This window comes from Lonchura striata, chromosome 4, assembly GCF_046129695.1.
Source record: "Lonchura striata isolate bLonStr1 chromosome 4, bLonStr1.mat, whole genome shotgun sequence".
NCBI lineage: Eukaryota > Metazoa > Chordata > Aves > Passeriformes > Estrildidae > Lonchura > Lonchura striata.
In genome coordinates, this window is record NC_134606.1 from 70,241,607 (window position 1) to 70,268,111 (window position 26,505).

General features: G+C 39.9%; 3 protein-coding genes across 3 annotated transcripts in view; 1 reads left to right on the forward strand and 2 right to left on the reverse strand.

The window, feature by feature from the left end:
- Positions 1-26,505, forward strand: part of SEC24D (SEC24 homolog D, COPII component) — a 157,071-nt gene that overhangs the window by 23,835 nt on the left and 106,731 nt on the right. The gene's annotated exons all lie outside the window — the stretch shown is intronic.
- LOC144246192 (synaptopodin-2-like) lies at positions 2,477-4,447 on the reverse strand. The gene is made up of 3 exons (XM_077782652.1): positions 4,426-4,447; positions 3,337-3,365; positions 2,477-3,043 (listed from the first exon to the last, which is right to left on the reverse strand). Exons 1-3 carry the CDS (start codon positions 4,445-4,447, stop codon positions 2,477-2,479), a joined length of 618 nt encoding a protein of 205 aa, XP_077638778.1.
- Positions 12,816-25,149, reverse strand: LOC110484360 (synaptopodin-2). The gene is made up of 3 exons (XM_021554958.2): positions 25,009-25,149; positions 20,084-20,874; positions 12,816-16,994 (listed from the first exon to the last, which is right to left on the reverse strand). The coding sequence occupies exons 1-3, from the start codon at positions 25,047-25,049 to the stop codon at positions 14,779-14,781; spliced, it is 3,048 nt and encodes a 1,015-aa protein (XP_021410633.2). The 5' UTR covers positions 25,050-25,149; the 3' UTR covers positions 12,816-14,778.

Sequence of the window (26,505 nt, forward strand, 5' to 3'; positions counted from 1 at the left end):
TATCAAAATTTAAAAACGCTTTTGGCAATTTTTAATTGCATGTACCTTAAAATCAAGCTTCTGGTAGATGAATGATCTCAGAATTCACACCACTACATTCAATGGGATTGTAAAAGTTAGGTGTTCAATTCTTAGAATTAAAATAATGGTGTTGGGTAAAAATATGCCTTAATCCAAACTCATTAATCTAGTTTTCTTTTTAATGATGTAAAAGAAACAGTTAGAAACCTGAACTTGACCTGGAAACAGAAACTTGTTTTGCTATCTAAATATGGAGCACAGGTCAGCAAAATATGTAAGAGGCATGCACTTTTAAGAATGTAGGCCTTCTGTAAAATGCATATGCATTGGTATTTATTGAATAGTTTAAGCCTTGATGACCTTGAACTATAAATTTCACTGGATTTCAATTTGATTTATAATTTAACGGAAATTAAGTGAAGATTTGGCATGTATTTCTAGGGCAATAGTGCTAGATATGAGGATAAGCCCCCTCAAGGCTAAGTGGACTTCCACAGTCCCACTGGTGGAATATTCCCAATTGTGATAAAAGGAGACATAAAGGGACTACAGAGAGATATATATTTTTGCCTGTGTGGCAGGAAAATTTACTCTGATTATGTGCATATATAACTCTGAGGTGCAAAGCACATTTTCAGGCATATCATGGCAGCCATCTTAATGTAATTTTTCTAAATAACTTTTTTTTTTTTTTTGTAAATTCATATTGTGAAATAAATTTGTAAAGTGCTACAGCAATATGATTCTATGCTAAAGGTTTACTAGTCTCATATCTTCATTTCCTGATTGGTCAGAAGGATCAGTTTAATATTAGGGAGACTTCTGTTTGGCTACAGAATTTTTGCCAACTTAAACTCATTAAGGCTATATTTTTTCCTGTAATTATTTGCTTTTAGGGAAAGTTCTAACTCAGCTGAACTTAGATTTAATTTTCCTTTCTCCTTCATACCAATTACATTTTATAATTGCTATAAGTGAAAATTCTTTGCTGATGGGAATATTTTGTATCTTTTCTTGCCGCATATATGTTTTAGTTTTTTCTAATCGAATCCCTTCACTCACAGTGACAGCCTTAATGAAATTAAGGAGAGTTAATAGTGCTTCTGCAGTAATTTCAGCTGACTGTGCTTGACAGATCCTTCAAGAATTCCCCACAGAATAAGAATTGACAGCACTTCTTAAAACTGGGGGTGTTCATTTAATGCTTTAACAATATCTAAACTACCCAGGAATCTTGGAATACGTACATTTTTAGCCACATTTCTTTTGTTTAAATAAGCTGCAAATGCAAGGTATGTCTCGCCAGCAAAAATTATTCATCATCCCTTCAGATCCATCAACATCACTTAGGTATAACCAACCACCCAAAGATTTGCTCCTAGACTCGCACCGTGCACCACGTATCAGGAACCCTCTGTCACATGCCAACTTCTATGTAGAGCAGGAACTGTCCTTGCTAGACAACTTATCTATGTCTTCCCAACTGAGGATACAACTCAAAAGCTTTCTAAACACTGAGCTACCTTAGAAACACTAATAACTGCCCAGCCAGTTGGATTACCAGGCACTGGAGCAGTAAATGCTCAGCAAATAGTGCATTTCACAGAGAAATAAAGGCTGTTCAGCCTCTGACTTGTTTGATAGTTTATTACAAAAATAACTTGCAATCCAGTTTAAATACATTCCTTATCTCTTTTGTTGTTCAAGTATCATGGTATTGATCTCTATTAACAATGCCTTTCTTCCTGGTGTTTTCAGATTAATTACAAGATGTAAAACTTCATTGGAACTGTCTTGAAATCTATCTTGAAATGAATGACTGTGTATGATTTCCTGTATCTACATATTGTGGTGATTCATGTGCCATTGCCACAGATGTATTTTAACTGTTGCCACAGTAAAAATATTCATGGATTTACTTTCTTAGCTCATTATAGAAATGCAGTGAAAACCATATGGCAAATAAGCCAGTGCTTCAAAGTCTTCCACTTTCATCAGAACTTTTGCAAATCTGACTATATTTAGTAACTTGGAACTCATGTCAACATTCTCAGGAAACCTACAAGATCTGTAAAATATTTCTTGGTTTTAAAATGCCCTTATTTTACTTTTTTTTCACATTAGCTTAACTGCAAGCAATTTTGCTGTCACTTTCTACATCCTTGCTAGATTTTTGTATCGAGTACATGGATTGCCCCACTTTCATCTCCCCCCTCACCCCAAGAAATGCATATTTTTGCCTTTTGACAAACAGAACAATTGTAGGTGTAAAACTGAGTCTATTCTAGAGGCTGCTAGCGCTGTAGTCATGTGAAAACTGTGTTCCATTCAATTTTGTCTCCTCATTTTTTTACTTCAGAGATCACCAGGCCAGCAAGAAACTTTCCTTCTCCAACTCAAATCTTAGGGCTTGCTGAGCTGGAGGAAGGGAAAATGCCCCAGACCCTTCAGCTGCTCATGTTGGACGCCTCCATCCCCTTGGCTGTGGATTGTAGTTTGAATCAGCTGTTGACAAACAATAGTCAGACCTGGAATCCATGGACATTATGTCAGGATCCGTTGTGGAGCGCTGAGTGCAGTAGGGATACTGCAGCTTAGGGCCAGCCTGGTTGGGGGCACTTGGGGCAGACAGGGAGCTTTTTTGGGGTGATAGAACCCCTGACTGCTTCCCTCCCAATAAGGCTACACTACCACCTGGGGCTGGGGGCTCGTAAGAAACTTTAAATTTCCATTCATCTGGTGGCTCAGGAAGTGTTTTCCTGCGAGCAGCCGATACCACGTTAGCAGCAATGGATTCCTGCATGCTTTGGGGGCCAAAAGCTTCATCCACTAGGCCAAGGGGAGATCTGGCTGCTGCTTCCCAGGGAGTCAGTCTCTTGCCAGGCTTGTCAGCTGCTGTGTCTGGCTTGCTGAAGTAGTCAGGGGCAGGCTGAAATACAAGAGGAGAAGTAGGAGACATGGCTCGAGGGATGAATGAAGAAGGTCTCCCAGGAAGCGATAATGAGCGGCCACTGCTCCTTCCCTAGGAAGACAAAATACCAAATACAGTTATTAACCAGCAAGAAAGGAAGCCCCTTTTCTTCACTTCCAAACTAGAATTAAAGACACTGAAGGCATGTGACATCCTGGCAGTCCCTTTTTATATCTATGGGTATCTTTTAGAACTTTAATTTACTGGAAAGGCAGGAGGCAGAGAAAGAAACAGGAACAAAGACACAGGAAATTGAATTTTTGAGGAAAGTAAGCAGACCAAATCAGGCTTTTACTGAAAAAGTACAGCGGCATTAGCAACTGTGCAGCTTTCCCACTACTTACCTGATGTGCCTTGCTCTGAAAAGACCATTCTAAATGCAGAAGGGAGTCATGTTGTGACAGTTCTATGTGTGTTTACAAGATTCTTTCTAACATTAGGCACGGCCTAATTTATTTGATAACAGGCTCTGCCTACGACATCTGTCCAAGAACATATCTCTGGCAATCTCCTTTTAAGAAAGGCTTTGCTTGCTTGAAAATTATTAGACTTATCCTAGTTTTCACTTTTTGGGGCACAAAAGTGAACACAAGCAATTAAAGGCGTTAATGCAATCATTCACTTAATACCCTTACATGACTCTACTTTTGGCTTCTTTAAAAGGCAATGCCCACAGAATTTCAGTACATTCTGACCCACTTATAGGAGCAATCCATTCATTTTTGAAAAATCCTAATCTTCTTAGTAATGCAGCACTTTGAAACAGAAACTGTGTTTGTGAGAAGGTTCTGCTGTAGCAGCCATTTGGCAGCGCACGAAGCAGGTACAGCCTGTCCCCAAGCCAGACCTGCTCTCTGTGTTGCACAAATTACCTTGTTCTTACAGTCTCTGTAAATGTGGTTCCTAAACTCACTGATTTACACTCATTGATTCAAGTCCTCAGGCTTTAATGCCTTTAATTCTGAAATCTGCTGTGAAATTCCTGGCTCTTTTTGCCAGAGACTTTGCTAGAATTCACTCTAAACTACATTACCCTGTGTTACTTTTTTTAATGAGCTTCCCAAACTTGAAACACTGTGAGCATAAACTAGAGAACAGCCAACCAGGTGTGTGATCATTCAAGGTATAGCTGATCTAGCAAAAATTCACATAGAAATGTCACATTTTAGTGTTTATGCCACAGGACTTTGCTGCAATTAAGAAACTTGAACGACCACTGCTTCAGGTTTTAAGTTATGTTGTAATATCAGCCTTCTGTATGAGAGATGGAAAATGAGGAAGAGACTTCAGATTTCATAATTTTCAGCCAGTTGGGTCATACTTAGCCTGAATCTTTTTTAAAAAGTGTAATTGTACTCAGAGGTTATGTCATGAGAATTTTTACAAGTTTCACAACCAATGTATTATGACAGGACTATCCTTTCACCTCTTACCTATGATATTTCTGGTTTGCATTTCCGGAGAGAAAACTCCCCAACATTATGACTCCCACCCACACACCCCCATATGTTAGAAATTAATCAGATAACTCAAACCACAAGAAATTAGGTGGTAATTAAGCAGATAAAGCAATTAAGAAGATGAGGTTGGAGAGAGGGATGAAGAAGAAGATCAAAGAGGCTCACCTTGTTAGTCTAGTTGTGTTAGCTTATCTCAGTAGGGTTCTAGAACAGAAAAGTTTCCCTTTTTCAACAGAAATTCCAGTTCAAAGCCCTGTGTATACTTTGTAGGATTTCAGAGATGCAGAGGTAAATGATACTGCTTAAACAAGTGTTGGATAAAATATCTGGCTTTTTAAGACCTTTAGATGAATATACTGTTTAGTCTGTCCTGTTCAGAGAAAAACTCCAGAGTTCATCAAGTTTTGGAAGTATCTTTTTGGTGTGACCATAAGTTATAAAGCAGGAACTAATTTTCTTTTACAGAGTTTAATCAGAGAATGGTGAGTTATTAACTGTGTTTTAATACTTTTTAATCAAAATGAATCATTCTATTGTATTGTTTAGGTAGAAGTCCTGGTCTGGGCTTCTATTTCCCACTTGACAGCTTGTCTCAGAAAAAAGTTGTAAAGACTTCTATTATTATCTATAATAAATAGGCTGGGTTTTAACTTTGAAATTACAAAATGTGAAAATGCACATCTGTTTCCTCTAGCTTTGGTAAAGTAAGGATAATCTCTGCTTCCATGAAGTAAGGACTGAACAGTGTGTGGGTTTAACTAGTATTTATCTTCTTGGATTGTGAGAGGACAAAACCTGTGAGGGTAAATAGCATTCCAGGTGTTTTATCTGGAAGAAGGCTGAATTCAATACATGGGAAGAACTTTGTCCATTCCGTAAGAGCCTGGAAGAATTTGAGGAAGAAGATCCCTACTAACTAATTAACACACTACTTTGGTGTTCAGCCTCTTCAAGCTAACAAACTCTGGAATTAAGGCAAATTCCAATTACTAAAATTCATCATTCACCTGCTGGACAGCAGCAGCCAGATATGCTAATACTTTCTAATATTCCCCCTTTATATTTAAATCTTGGAGGTAGATCTGTTGACAAGCATGTACTAGAAACAATGCACAAACCCCAGATACAGTGGATAACATGAAGTGTAACTAGAGAATAATTACTGTCCCCTCTTTGTCCCTTAAACTAGAAGAAAATCATAAAAAGAGGGGTAGAGATTTTCCAATCTTCACCTCAGAAACCACGGAAGGAGAGAAAAATGAAATGCTACAAGAATTATTACTTTATCACATTTTGTATTCCTATAATCTTGTGGTAAACAGTTATTAGAATATTGAAGTATTATGCAGCAAGACAAACAAGAACCTTCTACACTGGTTAATTTATTCTTTTTCAGTTCCTGGATGTTTTCAGAGGGAAAAAAACCCTTTTCTCTGATAGTTATTGAAGGGAAAGTGATTCCTAAATGTAAAGAAGAGGAAGAGCCATTTAGAACTGTTTTTTGCAATCAAAGAATCCTGACAGCTACTAAGTGCCTTGGATGTCTCTGCAAACAGATTAAACTGTTTAGGTTAGTTTTAAATTACCACTGATTTTGAAAATGCAAACTAGTTATAAATGGCTCACTGAAGTAAACATTTATGACTTGGCAAGAATTTCTGATATTTATAAAATATATGTTAATATAAACTAATATTTATATAATACTACTTCCAAAAGGAACTAATTCCATATACAAGAAAATGAATGTGAAAGCAATACTTAGGTTTGTGCATGTATAGATCTAGTTAATGTAAGATGGATGAGTGTGACTGTCTACCTTTGATTCAAGAATATGTTTACCAACAGTCAGGAAAAATGGGCTATTTGGAACTAACAGCTATTTCAATTTTCTTGTTAATTATGAACAGCTGCAAGACAAAAATAACAATACTTAGGTTCATAAAATAGTGCAATTTTGAAGGCAGGAGTCAGAAAGGTCTTTTTCCTTTTCCAGACTAAATAAGAATGCATAATACTACTTAGTGAAATTATTTCCCAGAAGCTTTTCTGTCTCAGGTGGCACATCTCAGTAAGAGAAAACTCTGTGGGGTGTGGGTGTCTTTTTTACCAGTCAAGGAGAAAAAAGTGGATTGGACTCTGAATAATCCAGTGAAACTCTCCACATAAACTCCTCCCTAATGAAATCACTTGAAAAAGTTGGACCTTCGTGTTTAAGTCATTAAAGCAATTTTATTTTTGTCTTTTCATTATAGTCCTTGTCCTTAGTCCCATATAAAAGCACATTAAAATCTGAGTTAACAATAGTTCCTGGATGCAGTTTACACAGAAAGGGGACAAAGGAGGAGGAAGCAGATAAAACAGTTGGTTTATCTCAAAAAGTGACTCTGTCTTTATACAAAGCCCAAGGATGCATTTCTCCTTTGGTCTTCTATGGGCTTGTAATGGCCACTCCAGTTAGAGACCAAACCACTGAGAAAATGCTAGGACAAAATAAATAATACTGAATTTTTATGCCTTTCAATTCTTTCCTTCTTTTTTTTTTTTACTAACATGAAAGGAGCACTACAGCTTTTTAAACTGAGCTGAGTATGGAATGGAGACATACTGTTAATATTATTACAGCTTTTTTTTTGTCCCAAATCTTTTATTATTTAAACTTTATGTAATGAAAAAATAATTTCTCTCTGAAATGCTGCCAGCTCTGCAGTAAATGCTACAGCTATTTTACAATTCAACTACCAAAAGTTTTGAAATAAAATGGGAAAATAATTTTTATTTGAAACTCTTGAAATATTTTACAGTAGACTAAAATGAGAATGAAGAAATTTGGCTAATAACTAGGGAAGGAGGGAATCTCACCTGTCTTACAACTAAAATCCTCTCAGTGGCTGTACTGAGACCAGAAATAGATTAGAATCACACAGTTCAGGCCTGATCCTGACTTCCTTAAAGCTGTCTTGTCAGGGCTTGATTCTGAAAATGTATAGGGAATTTTAGGATTGGAATCTAATTTATTCTAAATTCAGATTGTTTCTAAATGTGGTGTTATTTCAAGTGAGAACAATCTTGTTTTCATAATTTGAATACAGACTAAGGAAGAAGTTTCTGTCAGCCACCTCACATAAGTTTTGTGGCAAGACATGTAAGCTGTATAACAAAATTTGTGAAAAATTTTGCTTTTGGAAATAAAGCCAATTTTACTTGTCATGTAATGGTAGAAGAAGAAAGTAAATTATTAGAATTAGGCCTTCACTACTATAAAATGCCTGTGTGGCTAAAAAACCAAGACTGTTGCTAACTTGTCATAAATTATTTAATTAGCTCATTTTGCACCTGTGCAAATGAAAGAAAATCAGCTTTTCATTATCATTTAATCTTTATCCATATGCAGTTCTCAAAATACAATACATTTATGGCTGTAGAAAGCAAATGTCTGAAACTTTTGGCCATAGGCACCTTAGATTTCCTTGGAATAAACTGTTTATTTCTTGGAAGGAAGAGCATTTGCTGCCACCTCCTGGATTTTATATTGCACGGCTACCAGTACAAAGTTGGACCTTTTTTCTGGCTTTTCTACCTAGAGATGTGGTACCCGTGCCTGCTTTAGAACTGGTTTGACACAAATCTTTGTGTCTGAAGTGTCCCATATTTCCGTGTAAATGTCCCTGTGTGTGAACATTTATACTGAGAGCTTTATGCAGGCTCAACAGCAGCACAGCCTGTTCCAGCCCCATATCCTGTGAGGTAGGAGAGTTTCATTCATTCCTACTAGTATCTGGTGGTTCAAACTCCTGGTACAGTGTGCCCCATGATTATATTTCAGGGTTTATTTTGGCTCTTAAAAAGCTACCTTGAAGCAATGCTAGTGAAGTTGAAAGGTCAGCTGTTCCAAAGCTCTAAAATGAAAGCACCAGATTCAAATTGCCCAGACCTGATGCATTTTGATTAAATTTCAGGATTTCTGCCCCACCAGTGCCATTTCAGGGATTCATTTAGGAAATATTAGTGTTCTCTAACACAGGACTATATTGTAAAAAAAGGGTGGTTTTGCAGGTTGGAATTAATAGCTGGTCACTGAGTCTTCCCTTTCTGAAATTCCACCTGGAGTCTGCCAGCTGTTAACACTTACAGAAGGATGTTAAGGATCACATGGACAGAGTAACCACTGAGTGTGCTGCTGTCCTCTGGAGATGCCTTGAAGTGCCTTGAACTGGCCAACCAGGGCCACAGAGTGCCCTGCTGTCAGTGCTGCTCAATCAGTGCATTTTTTACTCATTTGTAGCGTAAAGACGAGCAGTGCAGCAGTGTAAAGATGAACCCTGGCTTCTGAATGATTTGGGTGCTAAGAGCAAAAATCTGTAAGAAAATAGTTCAGTATGAAGGGCACCATTTGAAGGGTGTGCATTGAGTAAGGAATGGTGCTGAGCATGGAATTATGTCAAAACAAAGCAGCAAAGAGCTGTTTGTCAGATGGGAATCCCTGGTTGGAATCCTACAGCAAAAGAAACCAGATATGACATGATTGCAGATGTTCTGGCCACACAAACCAAGGAGGTTGGATTATGCTGACACAGGCAACAAGAATTCCAAGTGCCTCACTTTGCAATCCAAACAGCAGTGTTTAATATTGTTTTTCTCACAATTCTATATACACAGTGTCAGGTGCTTGCATCAGTACCGCTTCAGTACCCTAGGAAGAAAACCAAGTGTACCTGGATGCCAGATATTTTGCTTTTGTTTGCAGTATAATGCCACGTACCAACAACAACCTGCATAGAGGGGCTGTGAGAAGTAACATTCTCACAAATCAAAGCCAAAAATCACTAGCAGCTATTTATGTTTTTTGGGGAAAAAAGGACCTTTTAAAAAACTGAAAATATTTGTCCATAGGTTTTTACAGTATGGAAACTTTTGCTTATAATATAAATGTGCTGAATTCTTTGCTTCTCAATCAGTTGAAGCTCACACTGAAACTGAATGTTGTGCTCCATGTCACTCTTTGTAATCCAACGTGCCCTGTGATTGGGAATGTATTTTACTTCTGTAATGTTCCTCCTTTTCTTCTGTTTGTTGTATGTTTCTTAAAACCATTACAATCTGCTGTTTCAGATCTAGATGGAAACATCAAGAGAAACACTCCATCTGTTCAACAGTTCAGTCTTGACACCTATTTAGAAATGATCTGGTTATTTTCATAGCATCTTATCTTTGAATTGCCTGGAGTTATGAGTGGAGTCTCTGGTTTAAGATTTCTGTCTTAAAGATGTACAAAAGAATGAGGATTCTTGTTTGAAAATGCTGGTTTTACATTAATTCCCCACAAAGGAAGCCTTCATCCAGTAGTTAATCTGTAAATTCAGGAAGTTACTTCTCTCACAGCTGAGTTTTCTCAGCCTAAGGGAATGTGCAGTTATGATATTAACACAGATGTTTGTGCAGGTTTCACATGCACTGCAATTACAAAGTTTGTCAAGATCATTACAATGAAGAATAAATTTTTCCTTTAAATGCTGTAGAGGATAACTGGAGACTTGATTAGCACACAAAGAAAAAGTCTGTCTGCCTTACTTAAGGAAGCAAATATTAAACCCATAGGATTACTGTCATATGGTTTGTCTTAGCTCGTAAAGAAAGAGTTCAAGTGTGCATCTGTAGAGATCATTTCAACATAGAGCTTCAGGATCTTTCCTACTTTTTAAATCATTTGATGAAAACATGGAGGGCTTCCTTTGGTAAGCAACCAGCCTGAAAACCACTTGTCAAACATAACTCTTGAGTGATTCCAACTGCTCCTTTATGTAATTGCATGCAAAAGTAATGTCTACTGTAAAACAAGACCAGTTGTTGTCATGGGTACTGTGAAGTTGTGATGGGGGCACCAAGACTGCCATGAAATTACCAGGATTACGTATTTTCCCAAGAGTTCTACTAGCAGTGAGTTCATTCAGAGCTTCTGAATCCACAGGGTTTTGAAGATCTTATCAAGTTTCTTCTTCATATAGTGTTTCCATTCCAAGCTGAGCAGAGCCAGTATAGAATGCCATTATGCCAAGCTGTGTAACTAAGATTTGCACTTGCCATGCAAAACCACCAAAGCAATCAGTGGAATCCCGGGTGTTTGACTTCAGGTACAGAAAGTTGCATGATGCAAAAAGGCAAGAGTGGAAGAGGGGAACTTTTTAGAACCAAAGGGTTTGGAATTTTAAAGCTAGCAAATCTGGAAAAGGATCCTGGAAAAAAGAGAGGAGAAACATTTTGCATAGTGTTAGTTGTTGTCATTTCCCTGCTGTTCCCCTGCTTCACAGTATACAGAGCATTGCCCAGTCCAGAACAGCTGGAACAGCAGCATGTGAGGGTCATGCTGGTCCTTTGTTGAGCTGTCATCCTGGATACTTGATAAGCAATGCTCCTGCCAAATCACATCATCTGGTGTGAAGTTCTCTTTGTAACTGCTTATAATCTTTTATCAGAGTTCAAAAAAAACCAAAAAATTCAGGAAATGTCTGGAAATAGTCAGCTGTCTCTATATGCAGAATAGATGAGCCCCTCTTGCTAGTTGTTCTTTTACCTTCAGTATTTCAAAAGCCTCTAACAGATATTTTACCCTGTGTAGTCATTGTTTTTTTATGGAGTTTTGTCCCCATAGCTTGCCTCCCTCTAATCCCAGTAGTGTTTTCTCTCAAAATTTCTGCTCTGACACTTAGCACAAATTTTTCTATCTGAACCAACACACAAGCTCCATACTTCCTAATTTTTTTTTTTGTTTGTTTGTTTGTTTGTTTGAGTCTGCTGGTACCTCAGCCTCTCATTTTTTGTTTCTTCCTTAGGAGAGCAGGAAGCAAAACAATCAGGCTTACTTATAAGAGGTGGTAATGTTTACATTATAAATGTCCCTACAGGAAAAATGCATTGAAATATCTTTCTGGTTGTTTCATAATATATTATTTTTTGACAAGAAGGAACATAGTAAGAATGGTTCCTTTAGAGAATGGAGGAGGAGTTAAGCAGTTCTTTGTTGAAGAACTAAATTTTGTCTTTTATTTTTGCAGTAGAAATTTTAACTCTTTGGCTGAAGCCACTCATCTCCAAAACAAAACTTCAGTTATATAGCAGGATGTTTATAACTTAATCATAAATTGAAGGTATATTAACCCTTGATTGAGGTAGCTGTTTCTATGAAAGGCTGTCTAGAATGTGAGGTCAAAACTGGTGCATTATAGTACTTCCAGTCAGTGCTGTAATTAAATGTGTTAAAATAGTCATAAAACAAATTCCTCCTTTAATGTGAAAATACTGGAAGTATTGTTATTGGACACGGCTTAAAAATCACTTTTAAATATGCTTCCATAGCAAAGATTACAACCACATCTTGCCAGTCTTGCTATATTATATAAAATAATTGTAATAGCTTCTTCAAAAAACCATTTACAAAAGCTCACTTCCCTTTCCACGTGAAATTTCAGATGGCTCCTCTACACAAACAATTCATTTCCTTGACATTTCAACTACGTTTGACTTTAGCTTTTCATCTGGACCCATGACAACGAGCAGCTCAGCTTTCCTCTAAATATCTGTTTCACATGAGATTACATCTTGGATAAACCTGTTACGGTAGGCAGAGCAGCCTTTTGAAATAGTAATAAGAATTAAAGACTTACCTGATTAGTAAAAAGAGCCTTGAAGCCAAGTTGGATCCAAGTCCCATGTGTGTAGGATGATGTGTATATAAGAAATTGAATTCAGAGTTGACTTTTGTTTTTAACTCTCACTGGTGCCTTAAAAATCCTTCTGTCATTGTTCTAGGCCACATAAAATACTTGTATTTGAATGCAAATGTGATTGAAATTCAGCTTTTCAGCATAGATGCACTTTCTAAGCTCCTGTGTCTCGGAGCCACAGGCATCAATACCAACACTTGTGGAGGAAGGACAAAGCTGCTATACATCTCATTAGGGAAAGGAAATATTCTTTTGGTGGTGGGGTGAACAAGTACAGAATTATGATTATAATTTACAGATGTGCTTTACAGGAGGAGACTAAGCAGAATCATAGAAGGCAATATGAGGCTGATTGGATTTCTGTCTCTTCACAGCACTACTTACCTTTGGCAGGGGATCTTTATTCTGAGTACATACTGGTGTCTTAAAGTCCACCTAAAATAATGTGTGCAACTCCAGATTGAACTTGGAAAGAGGGAAAGAAAGGAGGGAGCAAAAGGGTGAGGAAGGGGAGGGAGGAGATTTCATGTTTACAGGCTAGCATAGGGAATAGACTTCCCCCAAAAATATATTGTCAGTCTGTACATGGAAGTGAAACAAAAAAATAGTAGTCAAACCAAAGAAAAAAGCCACAAACAGGCAGAGAGGAAAGGGACAAGTTTAATGATAGAAGAAAAGTACAGATATTGACAGTGGAAAACAGGTAGAAGGGAGATCTCCAAAGGACTAAAATATTGCTACTTTCTATTTCCAGGTAAATGCAGTATAAATATTTATTGAGTTTTCCAATTTTTTTCCCTCTGAATTTCATATCATTTTTTCTGAATTTTAAAGGGGAGATGGATCCCTTGGTCATTTACTTCTAATTCAGTCAGTATGCCAATCTAAAATTTAAAGAGGAGAATAGAATTTTGGAGGTCCAAAATTCATAGGAAGGTTTTTTATTGGTTTGATTAGAGTTTGAATTCAGCCTGCTTTCTGCATGTGCAACCAAATGCATTCTTCTCATCTTTGATTGCAGTTTGAGTTGCCATCATAGGACCAAACTACAGAGATTTTGTTCATACTTAGGAATGTTTTCTTCATCGAGATAGATGGTTCTACAAACCCTGCTGTGATATACAAGGTCCATAATCTGGTCTGTAACTAGCTGAATGATAGTTTAAACAACTATACCAACAGATTCTTCCACCTTTATTCACAGTTATGCTTTAATCTTTAGCTTCACACCTGGGATGGATTTTGATTCCCTTAGTTGTGAGAAACAGCACCTTGTTTTAGCCCTAGCACCACTGATGCTGATGAAAGCCATACTAAACTACTCAAATATTCACTCTAGATTCACTGCAGGATTATACACTACATTTCAAGACCACAGGCTCTTAAAAGTTCTCCCCAGTAGCAGTATTTCAATCCTTAGTCCCCAATATGACAAGTAAAAGATAGTAAAAAACCAGAGTAAAAATATTTAAAGTGGGAAGAAGCATTGTAGAGGCCCGAGAGAAGAAAATGAAATGTTTACAAGAGGCCAGTAGGAAGACACAGTCATAATCATGATTTACTGGTAATTTCTGTGGCACAGAGTACTCTGGGAGCAAGAATCAGCACTCTACTCTACGGGCAGCCCTCCAGTTCTCAGTCACTGTGCTTTCACAAGAAACTAGTTTATTACTTCGCAGCTGCAAAACCCAGCTCACCTCTCTGACTGCTCAATAATTTTGACTTACAGGCTTTTCATACTTGCTGGGTTCAAGGCAAACTCTGGCTAAAAATATGCCTGCATGTGGGATGTGAAATTTCCCCAAAATGGGAAATTTTAAACAATTTGTCCAGCTGTCTTTCCACTTCTTTTTAGTCTTCATAACACTCCAGCATCTCTTATAGCATGTTCTCTGTGAAATCACAGAGGCAATTCATGATTTTGGATCATAGCTGATCCACATAGCTTACAAGCTAAGCCCCTGGCTGATCAACCAGATTCCTGTGGAAGGACCTTCAAGCCAGGACAGATTCTAAGTGAATTCCATGAGGCTCTGTGCAGGCCAAAGGTCTATCCAGTTGTGTTCTGCTAGTGATCAGTCAGAGTCTAACACTGTACCTATTTTATGCTGTGTTAATAATACATATTACTATTAGTTAATAAGGCACTTCTTAAAAAAACAAAACAAAACAAAACAAAACAAAACAAAACAAAACTACCAAAGTCCTCTAATCCCTAGGTCATTAGAACACAGTTGGGGAGAGGGACAGGAAGAAAGCTGTTATCTGTTAATTTGACATACCAGGAATATTGCTCATTGTTTCTATTGTTGTAGTCCTAAAGCAAAAACCTAGTGTCCTGCTCACTTCATGCAATGGCACCTCTCCATTTCAGGATGTCATCTCTGTAAAGCACCTGATAAAATGCATAAATGTGCTAAAAATTTTAGATCTATTTTGATTCCTTTAAAAAGTTCAAATGTTTTGGACCCAGATTTGAGGTGATACATCTGACATTCTTAAGCAAGCTCAGGAACACCACTGGCACAATCTGTGTGCCAAGTGACCACTGCAAACCAGTGACTGCAAGCAAAATGGACACTAAGTTTCTGCTTAGAAACCAGGTTTACTCTTGAATAACCGATGGCTTCCACACCTGTGCAGTGACGCCAGCTTTCTTGGCTGAAAATTTTGGCCTCGGAGCAGTAAACAAAGAGGATGTGGTGGTTTCTGGCTTAGAAAACGCAGAGTAGCTTGTGGGTGAATATGATTCATTCCCTGGGAGAGAGGCATTGGACGGGAACGAAGGCTGGGACCCATAGGCTGGCACGGAGTACACTGAAGAGGGCCGGGCCCTTGTAGGAGAGCCAGCACCAGGTGGAAGGTAGGGAGGTAAAGGCAGTGTTTGCTTTGAAGAGGACAGCTTCGATGTCTGCTTCATGGCAAGGCTTTCCTTAGGAGGTTGGAAAGTAAATAAAGATGGATCGAGTTGATAAGGTTGATGTTTCATGATATCCAAAGCATTGAGACCTTTCTTAGGTTTTCTTTTTGTGTTTTTGGTAGCAGCAGCGGCCTTAGAGGAAGGCTTGGTAGCAGCAGGAGGGTAGGACGGGCAGTGGATGGGATTATAAGCGACGGGTGGAGGTGCTCGGACGTTAGATGAGTATTTCCAAGAAGCTGGTAAAGATGGAGTTGGGGATGCGGCTCGTGCCATGTTTGCCTGCACAGTCTCTGAATCCACCACATACTTCTCCATTCGGGAATGCCTCCTGGCAAACAGCTGTGCTCCTTTCCCACTCATAGCTGGTGGCATCTCGAAGGGAGGCTTTGTTTCTGCAGCACTTGGGGTGACTGGTGTTGACTTGGGGGCAAGGTTTGGACTCGCCAGGCTGGCCTGAGGCCCTTTGAAAGGACCAGCAAGGTCGAGAGTGCTTGGGGGATGGATGGGAGAATGAGGATACTGTGGAGATTTGGGTGGTGCAGGATACGCAGCCTGAGGTGAGGCTGGTGCTGGGAAAGAAGGAGGTTTGTTGGAAGACGCAGCTGAAGGTGACCAAACTGGTGAAACTGGATTACTAGCAGAAGGAGACACCTTGAGTGAAGGTTTTGGAGCAACAGGAGGAGGGGCCTTTTGTTTAGATGCTTGAGTCTGCATGAAATTGCAAGCTTCTGCTCCCAAACTGAGGTAGTCTTCTTCGGGTCCTGACTCAAAACCAGCTCCGGTCCCTTTTTTGCCCTCTGCATTGTGTACAAGGGACAACAGGGCAGGATTAGGACTTACTTTGGGTGCGTCTTTGAAATTGAACATAGGTTTGGAAGTGCTTCTTCTCTTCGCCTCCTGCAGTATCCCGGTTCTTTTGGCTGGCACGGCAATCCTTTCATCCCTGGATGCGATGTGCTCCGTGGGCTCAGTGGCTGCCCATGCTGGTGGGGCAGCCTTGCTGGCCACAGGAGCTGAGACAGGTCTGTAGAAAGCCTCAGCTGGTGGGCTGACAGAGCAGTAAGGAGGTGGTGCTGCTGCATCTGAAAGGGGACTGGTGACGTTTCTTATGGGTGAAAATGGTGCAGCTGCTCGGTTTTGAACTCCGGAAGGGAAGGGTTTTGCAGTTTTATTCAGAGATGCTGCCTTTTGAGTTCCAGAGGACTGAAAAGAGAGGTTTGTGCCAGGTGCTAAGCCAAAGCCATTTTGTTGTACCACTTTACTGTGATTCTGGCTCACGTCTGTGTAGTTTTTGCTCACACAGCTCTGCTCTCTTGACATTTCCTCCTCTTTTGATTGATAGACGGAAGAGCTCACTTTCTGGAAGTTCTCTGTCACGGTGGTTTCCCTGTGCTCCTCTGTATGCACTGTGCTTGCCTTCATCTCCTCTTGCTCGGCCGTAATCTGATCCATCCTCTGCCGCCTCTTGGCAAACATGAGGGCCCCTTTCCCTGTGCTGTCTGCAAGTGTCTGCATCTCCTCTCCACTTTTTGTCTTCTTTTCCACCTCGAGCAGACCACTGTCCCAGTCAAAAGTCACGATCTTGCCGTCCTTGTCAATGTCAGAGAAAAAATCTTCATCTATTTCCGACTCACTTGTTGCAAGCAAGCTCACCTCAAAAGTGTTTTCCTTGTCCCCCTCTTCACCTTCACCCTCTTCCCCCTCGTCCTCGTCACGTTCTAACTCCCCAGTCCCGTAGCTGACTAAAGTGTATTTCCTCGCCCTTTGGCGGCGCTTCTTGAACATCAACACCCCCTTGGAATTGGGGTTGGGAGCTGCCGTCAGCAGCAGTGCAATGCTTTTACATTTAGATTTGGCTTCTTTCACCTGCTTCTCCGACAGGCTCTCGCTTCGTCGGAGCCCTGTGGAAAGAAAAAGAGTGCACATTAAATTCATGCGGCCCATGAGACTGCAAGGAGACTATCAAGTGCATTTTTCTGTACTGAAATTTATTAAATATGAAAACGTTTTTTTTGTATGGAAAGTTCATTACACTCAAGCTTTTCTCATAGTATCAGCTGTGTTATAAATTCCATACCCAGCATGCCTTGGAGCCACACCCATGCAAGTTCAAAGGCTACATCACTTTCTTTAGGACTCTCTTAGCTCAACAGGAACGTTACACATGTCTTTATTTCTAGCATTCTTAATTTTTATTCCCAGCATCAACAGGCAGGTGATATTTTCTCGTTTATCCAGCTTCTGGTCTGGTATTTTCCAAGTATTTGACTACAGGCTCCTAGGCTAATAGCAGCCATTCCCACCCAGGCAGGTCCATGACTGCTTAATGTCTAATATCAAATGCAACTGAGCAGATTTTGTCTGACAGTGGCAGCAGCTTCTGCCATTTAGGTGTTTCTTTTACTCCTATAAATTGCAAGCTTACTAAAAGTCAGTATGCTGCTTTGTATTAGCTGTTTAAAAGCAAGTATACATCCAGAAGGGCATACACAGAAAATATTGGCTTTTACTTTCAGCCCCTTGGTAGATGTGGGAGTTTGTCCATGGCATGCAATGAAAGCAGTCTTTAAACAAGCATCCAGTCTTCAGTCTTTAAAAAAGCATTACTTGCCTGAAATATAAGTTCTGTAAGATATAACATATAGAGAATAATTTTGAAATGTGGCAAGAATGAATACACATTTAAGAACAGAACCAAGGAGACTCAACTAACTTCTCAAGGGTATTCACTGGAGTATCAATGACAATATTTTTGAAAGCATAAACTACTGGTTTTCATCAGGTCATGTGAAAGAGGAACAGATGCAGCTGCAAGGCTGATGGATGCACTGGACATCAGTGTGGCTGCTTCCTTGTAATGGGACATGGAGCATGTGCCTCATGGGGCAGTGCTAGTCAGCTGGTGCCCCTGCTGCTTTCCCTTCATCATACTCTAACACTGAACCTTGTCAATGACAGCCTCAATACCTCCTTCCTTCAAAAAACACAGAATTGAAAGCTATTCCTGACTAAATCAATAGTCATGAGGAAAAAACAAGCCTCTGATAAAAGTAAATTATTTAGTCTCTTTTTCTGGCATAAATAAAACAAACTTATTAAGTAAAGCCATGCCGTATGTTTTCTAGTCATGATCCTTTTAGCCATGTCAGTAGATGGAGTCTGGTACTTCTCCTATTAAAGAAAATTGGAGTTTTGCCATTATGCCAGATGACTGCACAACTGGACTAATGGTCCTCACAAGAATCTATAGAAGAGAAAAGAGCATGGCACCCAAACCAGCAATTTGTAATATTTTATTATTGGAGAGCAGGATCACAAAATCCTTAGCTCAGTCCTGTGACAATCGAATTGCTTACAATAGTCACTGAAGGTATTTTCCAAAACTATGGGTTTTAGTGTTATCTATTCAGGTGAATATAATCAGAATAATACTTACCGAGAAAATTTCTGCTAGAGAGATCACCCATAATAAAAGTTATTCTCTAGTTCAGACTTAAATGCTGCATAATAACTTCTATTTTTTGCAGAAAACATGCATAGTATTTGCTGCACATGGATCATTCACTATGCTGGGCAATTTGTTTTTTCTAATGTGTAGACAGGTTAATAATAATAATAATAAGTAATATAGTAATAATAATGCAAACAAAAATTGTGTTAAATCAGTGGCTCCTAAGGATAATGACCAGCCACTAGTTTAGAAGAGACTGAGATGGTTGTAGTTGACACGGAAAAAGAACAGGACTTCTTCCTTAAGGAACATTTTATAATTTAAAAAGTAGTTCATCTTTGTACTTTTGCCTTTTAGGACAGGCACTGCAAGTCAATCCCTAAGAAATGCAGGCACAGTCCCACAGTTGGTTCTGACTTCACAGCCAAAATGTGAAGCATGTGCACTTTTCTTTTATACTTCATTTAATATGCCCAAAGTATGTGGGTTGCATACAGACACTTAGGCATAAGTAACTGCCTAATCCACTTGCCAATGAGACACAAATGGTTATCATGCTAAAAATATGCTTCCAGAGGAATTAGCAGTGGGTTAGCAGAGGAGTTCCAACACTGCCTATGAAATAGTTTGTTGCTACAGTATCTCACTGCACACATTCAAGCACCTTTGACATACTGCTACTAAATCCCCAGACAGGATTCTTCACATTGCTTGGAAGGAGCAAGAAACCAACAGAAAGCTCCCAGATGAATAAAATAACAAAGAAATAAATATATTAATTAATAAATAATACACCTCTACACCCAATTAATCAATATTGGCTCCAGTGACAAGTTTGCTTCCATGCAAACTTCTTGGACACCTTTTGAAGCTGACCTCTGGATCTGGGAGTCAGGAGAAATAACATGTTCACTTTACAGTCTAGAGAAGGCTGACAAAACCAAAAGGATCATGTAACAGTTATACACATGCTGGTGTCTGTCAAAATCTCTTCTGCAGACAACATCAAGCTTTGCTGCTAGACTTTTTTATTAACTTTTCAAAGCGGTGGCATGTCTTTGGTTTTAGATTATGCAAATGACAATGCAAAGCTTTTGCTATAAAAGGAGAAAGCCACAGGATTCACTTAGACATGTGCAAGCAACTTGCTCTTTTTGTTAATATTTTACAGATTGCCACTGAATATGAGTTGGAAGACCAGCAGAGTTCAGCCCTTTCAGGAGTTGCAAGTATTTTTAGTTGGACAAAGTCATGAGTTAATTTCAAAATGGAAGTCTACTAAGCAAAGTTATTCAGTACAGTTAAGGCATGGGTACACTCTTGGCTCATCACCAGGAGCACTGTATTACCCTGAAAAATACATAAAGCAAGAACAGAAACATCATTTAAAAGAAAAAGAGAGAGGGGAAGTTAGAAAACTGCAGAAAAAAAATCTCTAAATATTTTTTTTTCTAATGCATTCTAAATCCTGAAAATTTATATCCAAAGCTACAAAAGATGCCCCCAGGTAGTGCAAATGATTAGATGGGACATACTCACTTGCGTGCCTTGCTCTGTGCTTGAGAGGTCTGTGTTCCTTTTCCGAGTGCTTGCTGTCTTCTCCCTGCACTGTGGCTTCTGGTGAGATTGCAAAGGAGAGGAGGGAAGGAGGTGCTTCTGACTGCCCTCCTTCTACTTGAGAATCAACACACCCCCTTTCAGACAGAGACCTGGGTGCTTCCTTCTCCCTGTCTGAGCAGTCTAGGATCACCTCCACTGTGGGGATAGATGGAGCTGCCCCTTGGATCCTCTTGACCTCCTTGCTGCTGGAAAAGTGGACTACTTTGTTTGACCACTGGATGTTGCCCTCCTTCACACCCAGGGGAACTGCGATGAGGGGGCTGCTCCTGCCCTGTGGTGCACTGGGTCCTCTGCCTGAAGGGGGGCACTTTTCTGCCCCCAAGGGAGTCACAGCAGGAGCATTGGTGGCCTTGTGGGCGTCATTTGAGAGGGACACCTGCAGCTCAACCATAGCATCTGGCATTTCTTCTGCCGTCCCTCTGACACCAGCCTCATCTGTCACGATCACTTTGGGGGTGCCTATCACTTTAGGAGGAATTCTGTGGCTTTGTGTGGTCTCTTGTTTTGTTTCAGCAAAGTGTGTGTTGCTTTCTGCTGCTCCGTGGTGAGTCCCACTGTAAATCTCTGTGATGCATAAATCTCCATGGGGTATCTCTTGTGCTGTGTTCATTTGCAGTGTGGTGTTCTCCCCATAGTCCTCAATTGTTATGTTCTCGTGCTTCCCATTTTCTCTTTCAGCATTCAAGGTTTCATTTATTCCACTGGAGGATCTGCACATACATAAACAATTCAAGAAATTAAGCTTCTGTAAGCACAGACATTGTAAATAGAGTTGCAAAAGCAATTTCTGCATAGTATTTCTCCACCCTAATTAATTGTGGCACCTTCTAGCAGGTCCACTTAAAAAAAAGAAATTTCCCAGAATGTAGACATTTTAAATATAAAGCATCTTTGTATCTTTCAGAATTTTTCAACTTAGCAGTCCAGTAAGAGGGAAATTACATGACTGTGGTAGAGCTATTACCCCACTACTAACCTGAAATGTGGAATTGTATAATTCTTAACATCAGTGTGCTTTCACAGACACATTTCTGTTGCAGGGTTTCCAGAGAAATGCTGCTGAGACTTTTCAGACAATCCTTCATATTTCACATGTCTGTGAGATAATTGACTTTGCATGACACCACAGGAGTGGTTAATTTTTGGCTCTGTAGCCACTACTGCAACAGTTTTAGGCACCATCCTTACATGAGGTTCCTCTCCCAAATCAATCCTGCTCTAAGGAATAAAGTACTGGATAAGGATCAGAGGGAGGGAAATGAATATTTGAAATACACATTCAAAGAATTCCTGAGTGTATCATCATCCTTATATATAGTGGATTAATTGAAATATTCTGGGCTATTCCAGTGATCCAGCAAAAAAGGGTAGTGAACTATACAATATTTCCTATCTATTTAAAAATATACTATTTCCAACTGGAAAATGTTGTTCTCACTTACAAAACCTACAATACAATACACTGTAGCTCCTTTTTTCTAAACTGTTAATTTCTCTGGCCCAGTTAAGATGATTTACTGCTCTTAGGACACTTGGTGTACCTCTAGCACCTTCTTTCAGTACTCCTGACCATACTGAGTACTATTAATTTGAGGAGAAACCTTCTCTGCACAGCAAGACTGCAGCATGTTATTTAGAGTTTCTATCTGCTAGAAGGTAGCAAAGCACTTTTGCAAAGTGGTAGGTGTCCCCAGTAAAGTCCTCATCAAGTACTATGGACTTTTGAAATCAAAAGCAGCCCTGGCTATTCTGAAACTTTGGAACCCCCTAGAAAAAAAGATTGGAAGAAGCAGCAGAAAGAATTAATCTGTCAGTGTGGTGAAGAAGCATCAATATGGCTTGCTTTTCAGGCATACATCTTACTGCTTGTGGCAGTCTGGGTCTGCCTCCTGTAGCATAAAAGATGTAAGATCCATTTCACCACATATGGGCCTTGGTAAAGGTCAGACAGGTTTTAATTTAGGGAGCTCCTTGTGAGTGCTGCTGGATCCCATGGGATGATGCTATTTGGATGATCAATTGTACTGCTCTGGAGCACAGATAAATTACAGAATTCTGCAAACATTTCCTTGTAAGATATGGACTGGAGGCTGGGCCAGCTAAATGTTAGCCTTTATTGGTAGTTGAATGATTGTGTGTATGTGTGGGAGAGAAAGATTTCCACCTTAAAAGGCCCTTGCTACGTATGGATATACTTCTACTCTATATAGACATAATTGTGTATCCCGTGTCAAAAGGCAGAATACTGGGTATGATTTCTTTTTTGTAATTTCCAGGAAGGAAGCAAAACTGGAGTCAACACAGCAGGGTTTGTTGCAGGCTCATGTCTTTACATAGTGTATTTCATGTCGGCATGCAGTGAGCACTCCCTTCTTCCCCCTAGAAATGTTCTCTCCAGACTCAGCAGCAGCCCAGGAGCTGCTAACACTGATGTGAGAAGGCCAGGCTGGCGTTTCGATGTCTGTCCCCTCTCTCCACGTTTCCCGGATCCATCTGCTCAGCATTTGCCGGGAAGGTCAGTGAGATGCTCCCCCACACGGCATCTGGGAGTGCCCGCCCTGCAGGGTGTCGCTTTCCTCTCATCCTGTAAACCGAGCATTTTCTAGGCACTGCTGCTGGTCACTAACTCCTTGTGGCTTACACAGCATTGGGAAAACTTTTGGTAGACATCAAAGACCAAGTAGCATTTTAAAAACTATTTTAAAAGCCCAATTTTCCTCCCAGGAAGATTTGTAAGAGCAGAATTAGGTCAACAATTAATGCTTGTGAAAAATCACATCCTTCATGCAAAAAAATCAGGGATAGCCAGGAGCTTTCCAATGGAAAATATTCTTTCCTGCTAACAAAAGATAGTTAGATGTAAAGATCACCAGTGGAATACCATTTAAATTATTATTTCCTCACGCTTTTCAGCATTTTCTTGAGGTGGCTGCTAACAATTGGCTACTCAGGAAAGGAAGTATTTGCTTCTCATTGCCCTCAAAGGATGGTAAGGCACTTCCTGAAGAATCCTTACGGGGGTAGTGCTGAGAGGGATAGTGCCCACAAACAAGATGGGAGTGGAAGAGAAGTGTTTCAGTCCATTCTCCCATACAGAGAAGATACAGACAGCAGGGACTGGGATTTAGGAGAGATGAGCTGATGAGAAGAAATTTAAAGATTCTCACAGTGAATTTCTTTAGAAGTTTTTAGTCACTTTCAGAGTGTTAAGCAACTGCAATTTTCCAATAATTTCTGACATGGTTTCATTCCATGAAACACTGAATTACATGGTATAAACACTCTGTTTTGGTTCTGATTTTCATGCCTTGCTGTTCACCATGAATTCTAGCAAGGGCAATGGAGAGTCCCTTTCAGCTGCAGCATCCTGTGGCCTTCAGACAACTGAATATCAGTTAGGGAACAGCAACAGGCAGGAGTCAAAGTATGTGGAGCTATTTCTATGGCTGAAGAGAAGACAGCTGGTCAGCCACAAATACCATTCTTACAAACACAGTCCCAATAGCAATGTTACAAATTAAAAACAGAAGAATGCAGCTATCATATGAGGAACACTCAGCTGCTCCCCTGCTGAACCAGGAGTAGGAGCTGTGCACTCTGGGGAAGGTAAACTCTAATCCTCAGCTAACACTGTTCCCCTGATCCTGTCACACTGATACATTACTCAGCCCCAGACAGCATGTACACAGAGGCCATGTAAAATGTCTGTTATAAATAAAATGAGCACTCGTTGAGAGCATCTAGTTTTGAAGGCAGAGTGTCACTTTGAACTGCTAAGCACTTGAGGAAAGCTCCTTTGTGTAGGTTGCAGGAACCATGAGGAATTCCACATGCTGCATAGACATCCCTGGTAGCCAGAGACAAGTGCCTGTTTTCAGCCTTTCTAGGGACACTGCTCTGGTATCTGTCATGATGAATTCTGATCCTTTCCTGGTCCTGCCTGTGAGAGGGAGCTGCAGTAGCTCTGGGGGGAGCCTCAAGTCCTTACAAGGAGTGTGGGAGTTTCAAGAATTTTCTTCCTCTTCTTACCTTCACTGAAGGCAACTCAGAATTCATCCTGTCTGAATTCACTGTCTGGGGAGAATGTGCTTTCCTGTAGGTGGCTCTGAACTCAGGTTGGCTTTATTACACTGATGGCAATTACAGAGTAGGCATTGGAATAGACTGATGTTGAGTCAGCAGTAATGCTGGCCTGCTTGTAAGTTTGTATGAAGCTTCTCTGCTCTAAGAAACTTGAAGCATTTTCAAAAACTGAAATTCCCCCTCACTATTTTACGAAGGCAGAAACTGAGATCCAGAGAGCTGTGACTTCCCCCACCTCATCTAGTGAGGTGATAACAGCTACAGAAATAGAATTTCATGACTTCCAGACCTTCTCCTCCTCCTAACCACTAACACATTTTGCCACCTAAGAAGACCATTTGCCGTGTCATCATCAAGGCCTATCTGTGCAGCACAGTTTCTTCATCTATACAGCCTTTGTTTTATGTAAGCCTCACTTCCCTATCTGTGGGGAATAACAACACTTCACTGCTTCAAAGGGGTGCAGGGAATAACTGAACTCAGGGCTCTGCAGTATGCATATATGGTAGTAGACACCTTGCAAGTATTAGTACTTACATTTGGAGACTGTACTATTAATTCTGTGCCTCACTGCTGTTGGCACAAAATTATATACATTAATTCCTTCAGCTCAAATTCTCTGTCTTCCTTTTCCATCCAAGCAGTTACAGACATTAACAACAGGACTATCAGAACCTCTCAGTGTAAGTCTGCAAAACAAGTGTGTTCAAAGCCAGCATTTTCCAGCTGATTCACTGAATTGCACCAAAGTATCCTTGTACCTCTTGATAAGCATCTGCAGGACGTCAGTCAGGCTTTCCATCAGAACAATGACTTCAGCATAGGTTAGGTCTCCACAAGGCTTGCCATTGATAGACACCACCTCATCCCCCTCACACAATCCAGCCTTGGCTGCTTTGCTTTTGCTGCGAACCTACAAGTCAAAGAAAAATTCCAAATTGCACAATTAGTGTTAATTTGAAAACAGCAGCAACCATGTCCTCAGCATACTTTTTTTGTCTGTGCAAAAGGATCAGTGATATTTATCATAAACAAATTTATGGTAGCACAAATTAATAACTTGTATCAGTTGAGGTTAATACTATTCTGGCCAGTAATAATACAAAACCTTCTGCTTTACTGAGCTTGTGAGCTAGGTGTCAAACAGGCTGGAATAATTCTTTCAAAACCAGGAGACGTGGAAGTTTGGGACAGACAACAATCAATTGATCCCAGTTCAGCAGAACTGCAAAAAATGCCCCATTAGTTTCTCTGAAAATGAAGGCTACTAAGAGCTGAAATCTGTGCTGAGACTGTAAAAGAAGAGTCTGTAAATTCAGGTCTCTCTGGGTAGAGTATCAATATCTACATGCTGGTCACTTTTTCCTTAGGTGCCCAACTGTAGTTTTAATCTCTAAACGATAGACATCTGCATCCCTGGAGATCCTAAATCCATGTTTAGTCATGTGAGTAAGTGCCCTGATTTATTAAAGCATGCCTGTTATGGTCTAAACTTCCCAGTTAAGTTCTCTTTAAAGAATCCTGTGCAGTTCAGTTTTTCACTTTCACTCCTTTTTCCACTGGCAGTGTGTTATAACTTATCACAGTCTTTGCATAACAAAACCCAGACAGCTCTAACACCACTCAAGGTATGCCTACAGTTGATGGCTATTTTTGAAGTACATATTTGGCAAAGAGTGTGTTGTATTAACCAGGATTCTTGAACAAGTCTATTTTATAATGACATATACACAAAAAAGGGCTGGCCTTGAGTTCTTTGATCTCAATCTTTTACCTGTTGGTGTGAGTACTTTGGCCTTATACTACATCCAGTTGTTCATTCAGTGTGTTTCCCTTGCTAATTCTTGTAGTGTTTTCTTGAAAAGTTTTAGAGAAGTAGCATTTCTACCACACTCACTGTAGCAGAGTCAGTCCGTACTCACTGAAGGAAAGCTACTGCTGATATACTCTGGACCTGAGGGTGGAACTGCACCGCAGACTTATGGAATTGTCCCAGATTTTCTATTAAGCCACTGGGCTGGTACCTAAGAAACATTTCAGAAAGGAAGTTCCTTGGAGTCAGGATGATGTGGGGCACAACAGTAAGACTGCACATTTTTCTGTGACAGGGCCATCATATCTATCTCTGCTGTTTCAATTTACACATTCCCATATGTCACATTACGGCTCTTGGAGCAGCGAAGGAACAGAAGCCTGGTGCATACAGAAGCCAGTTTCTACCTTGCAGAGTTAACATTTACAAATATGGAGTGGTATGC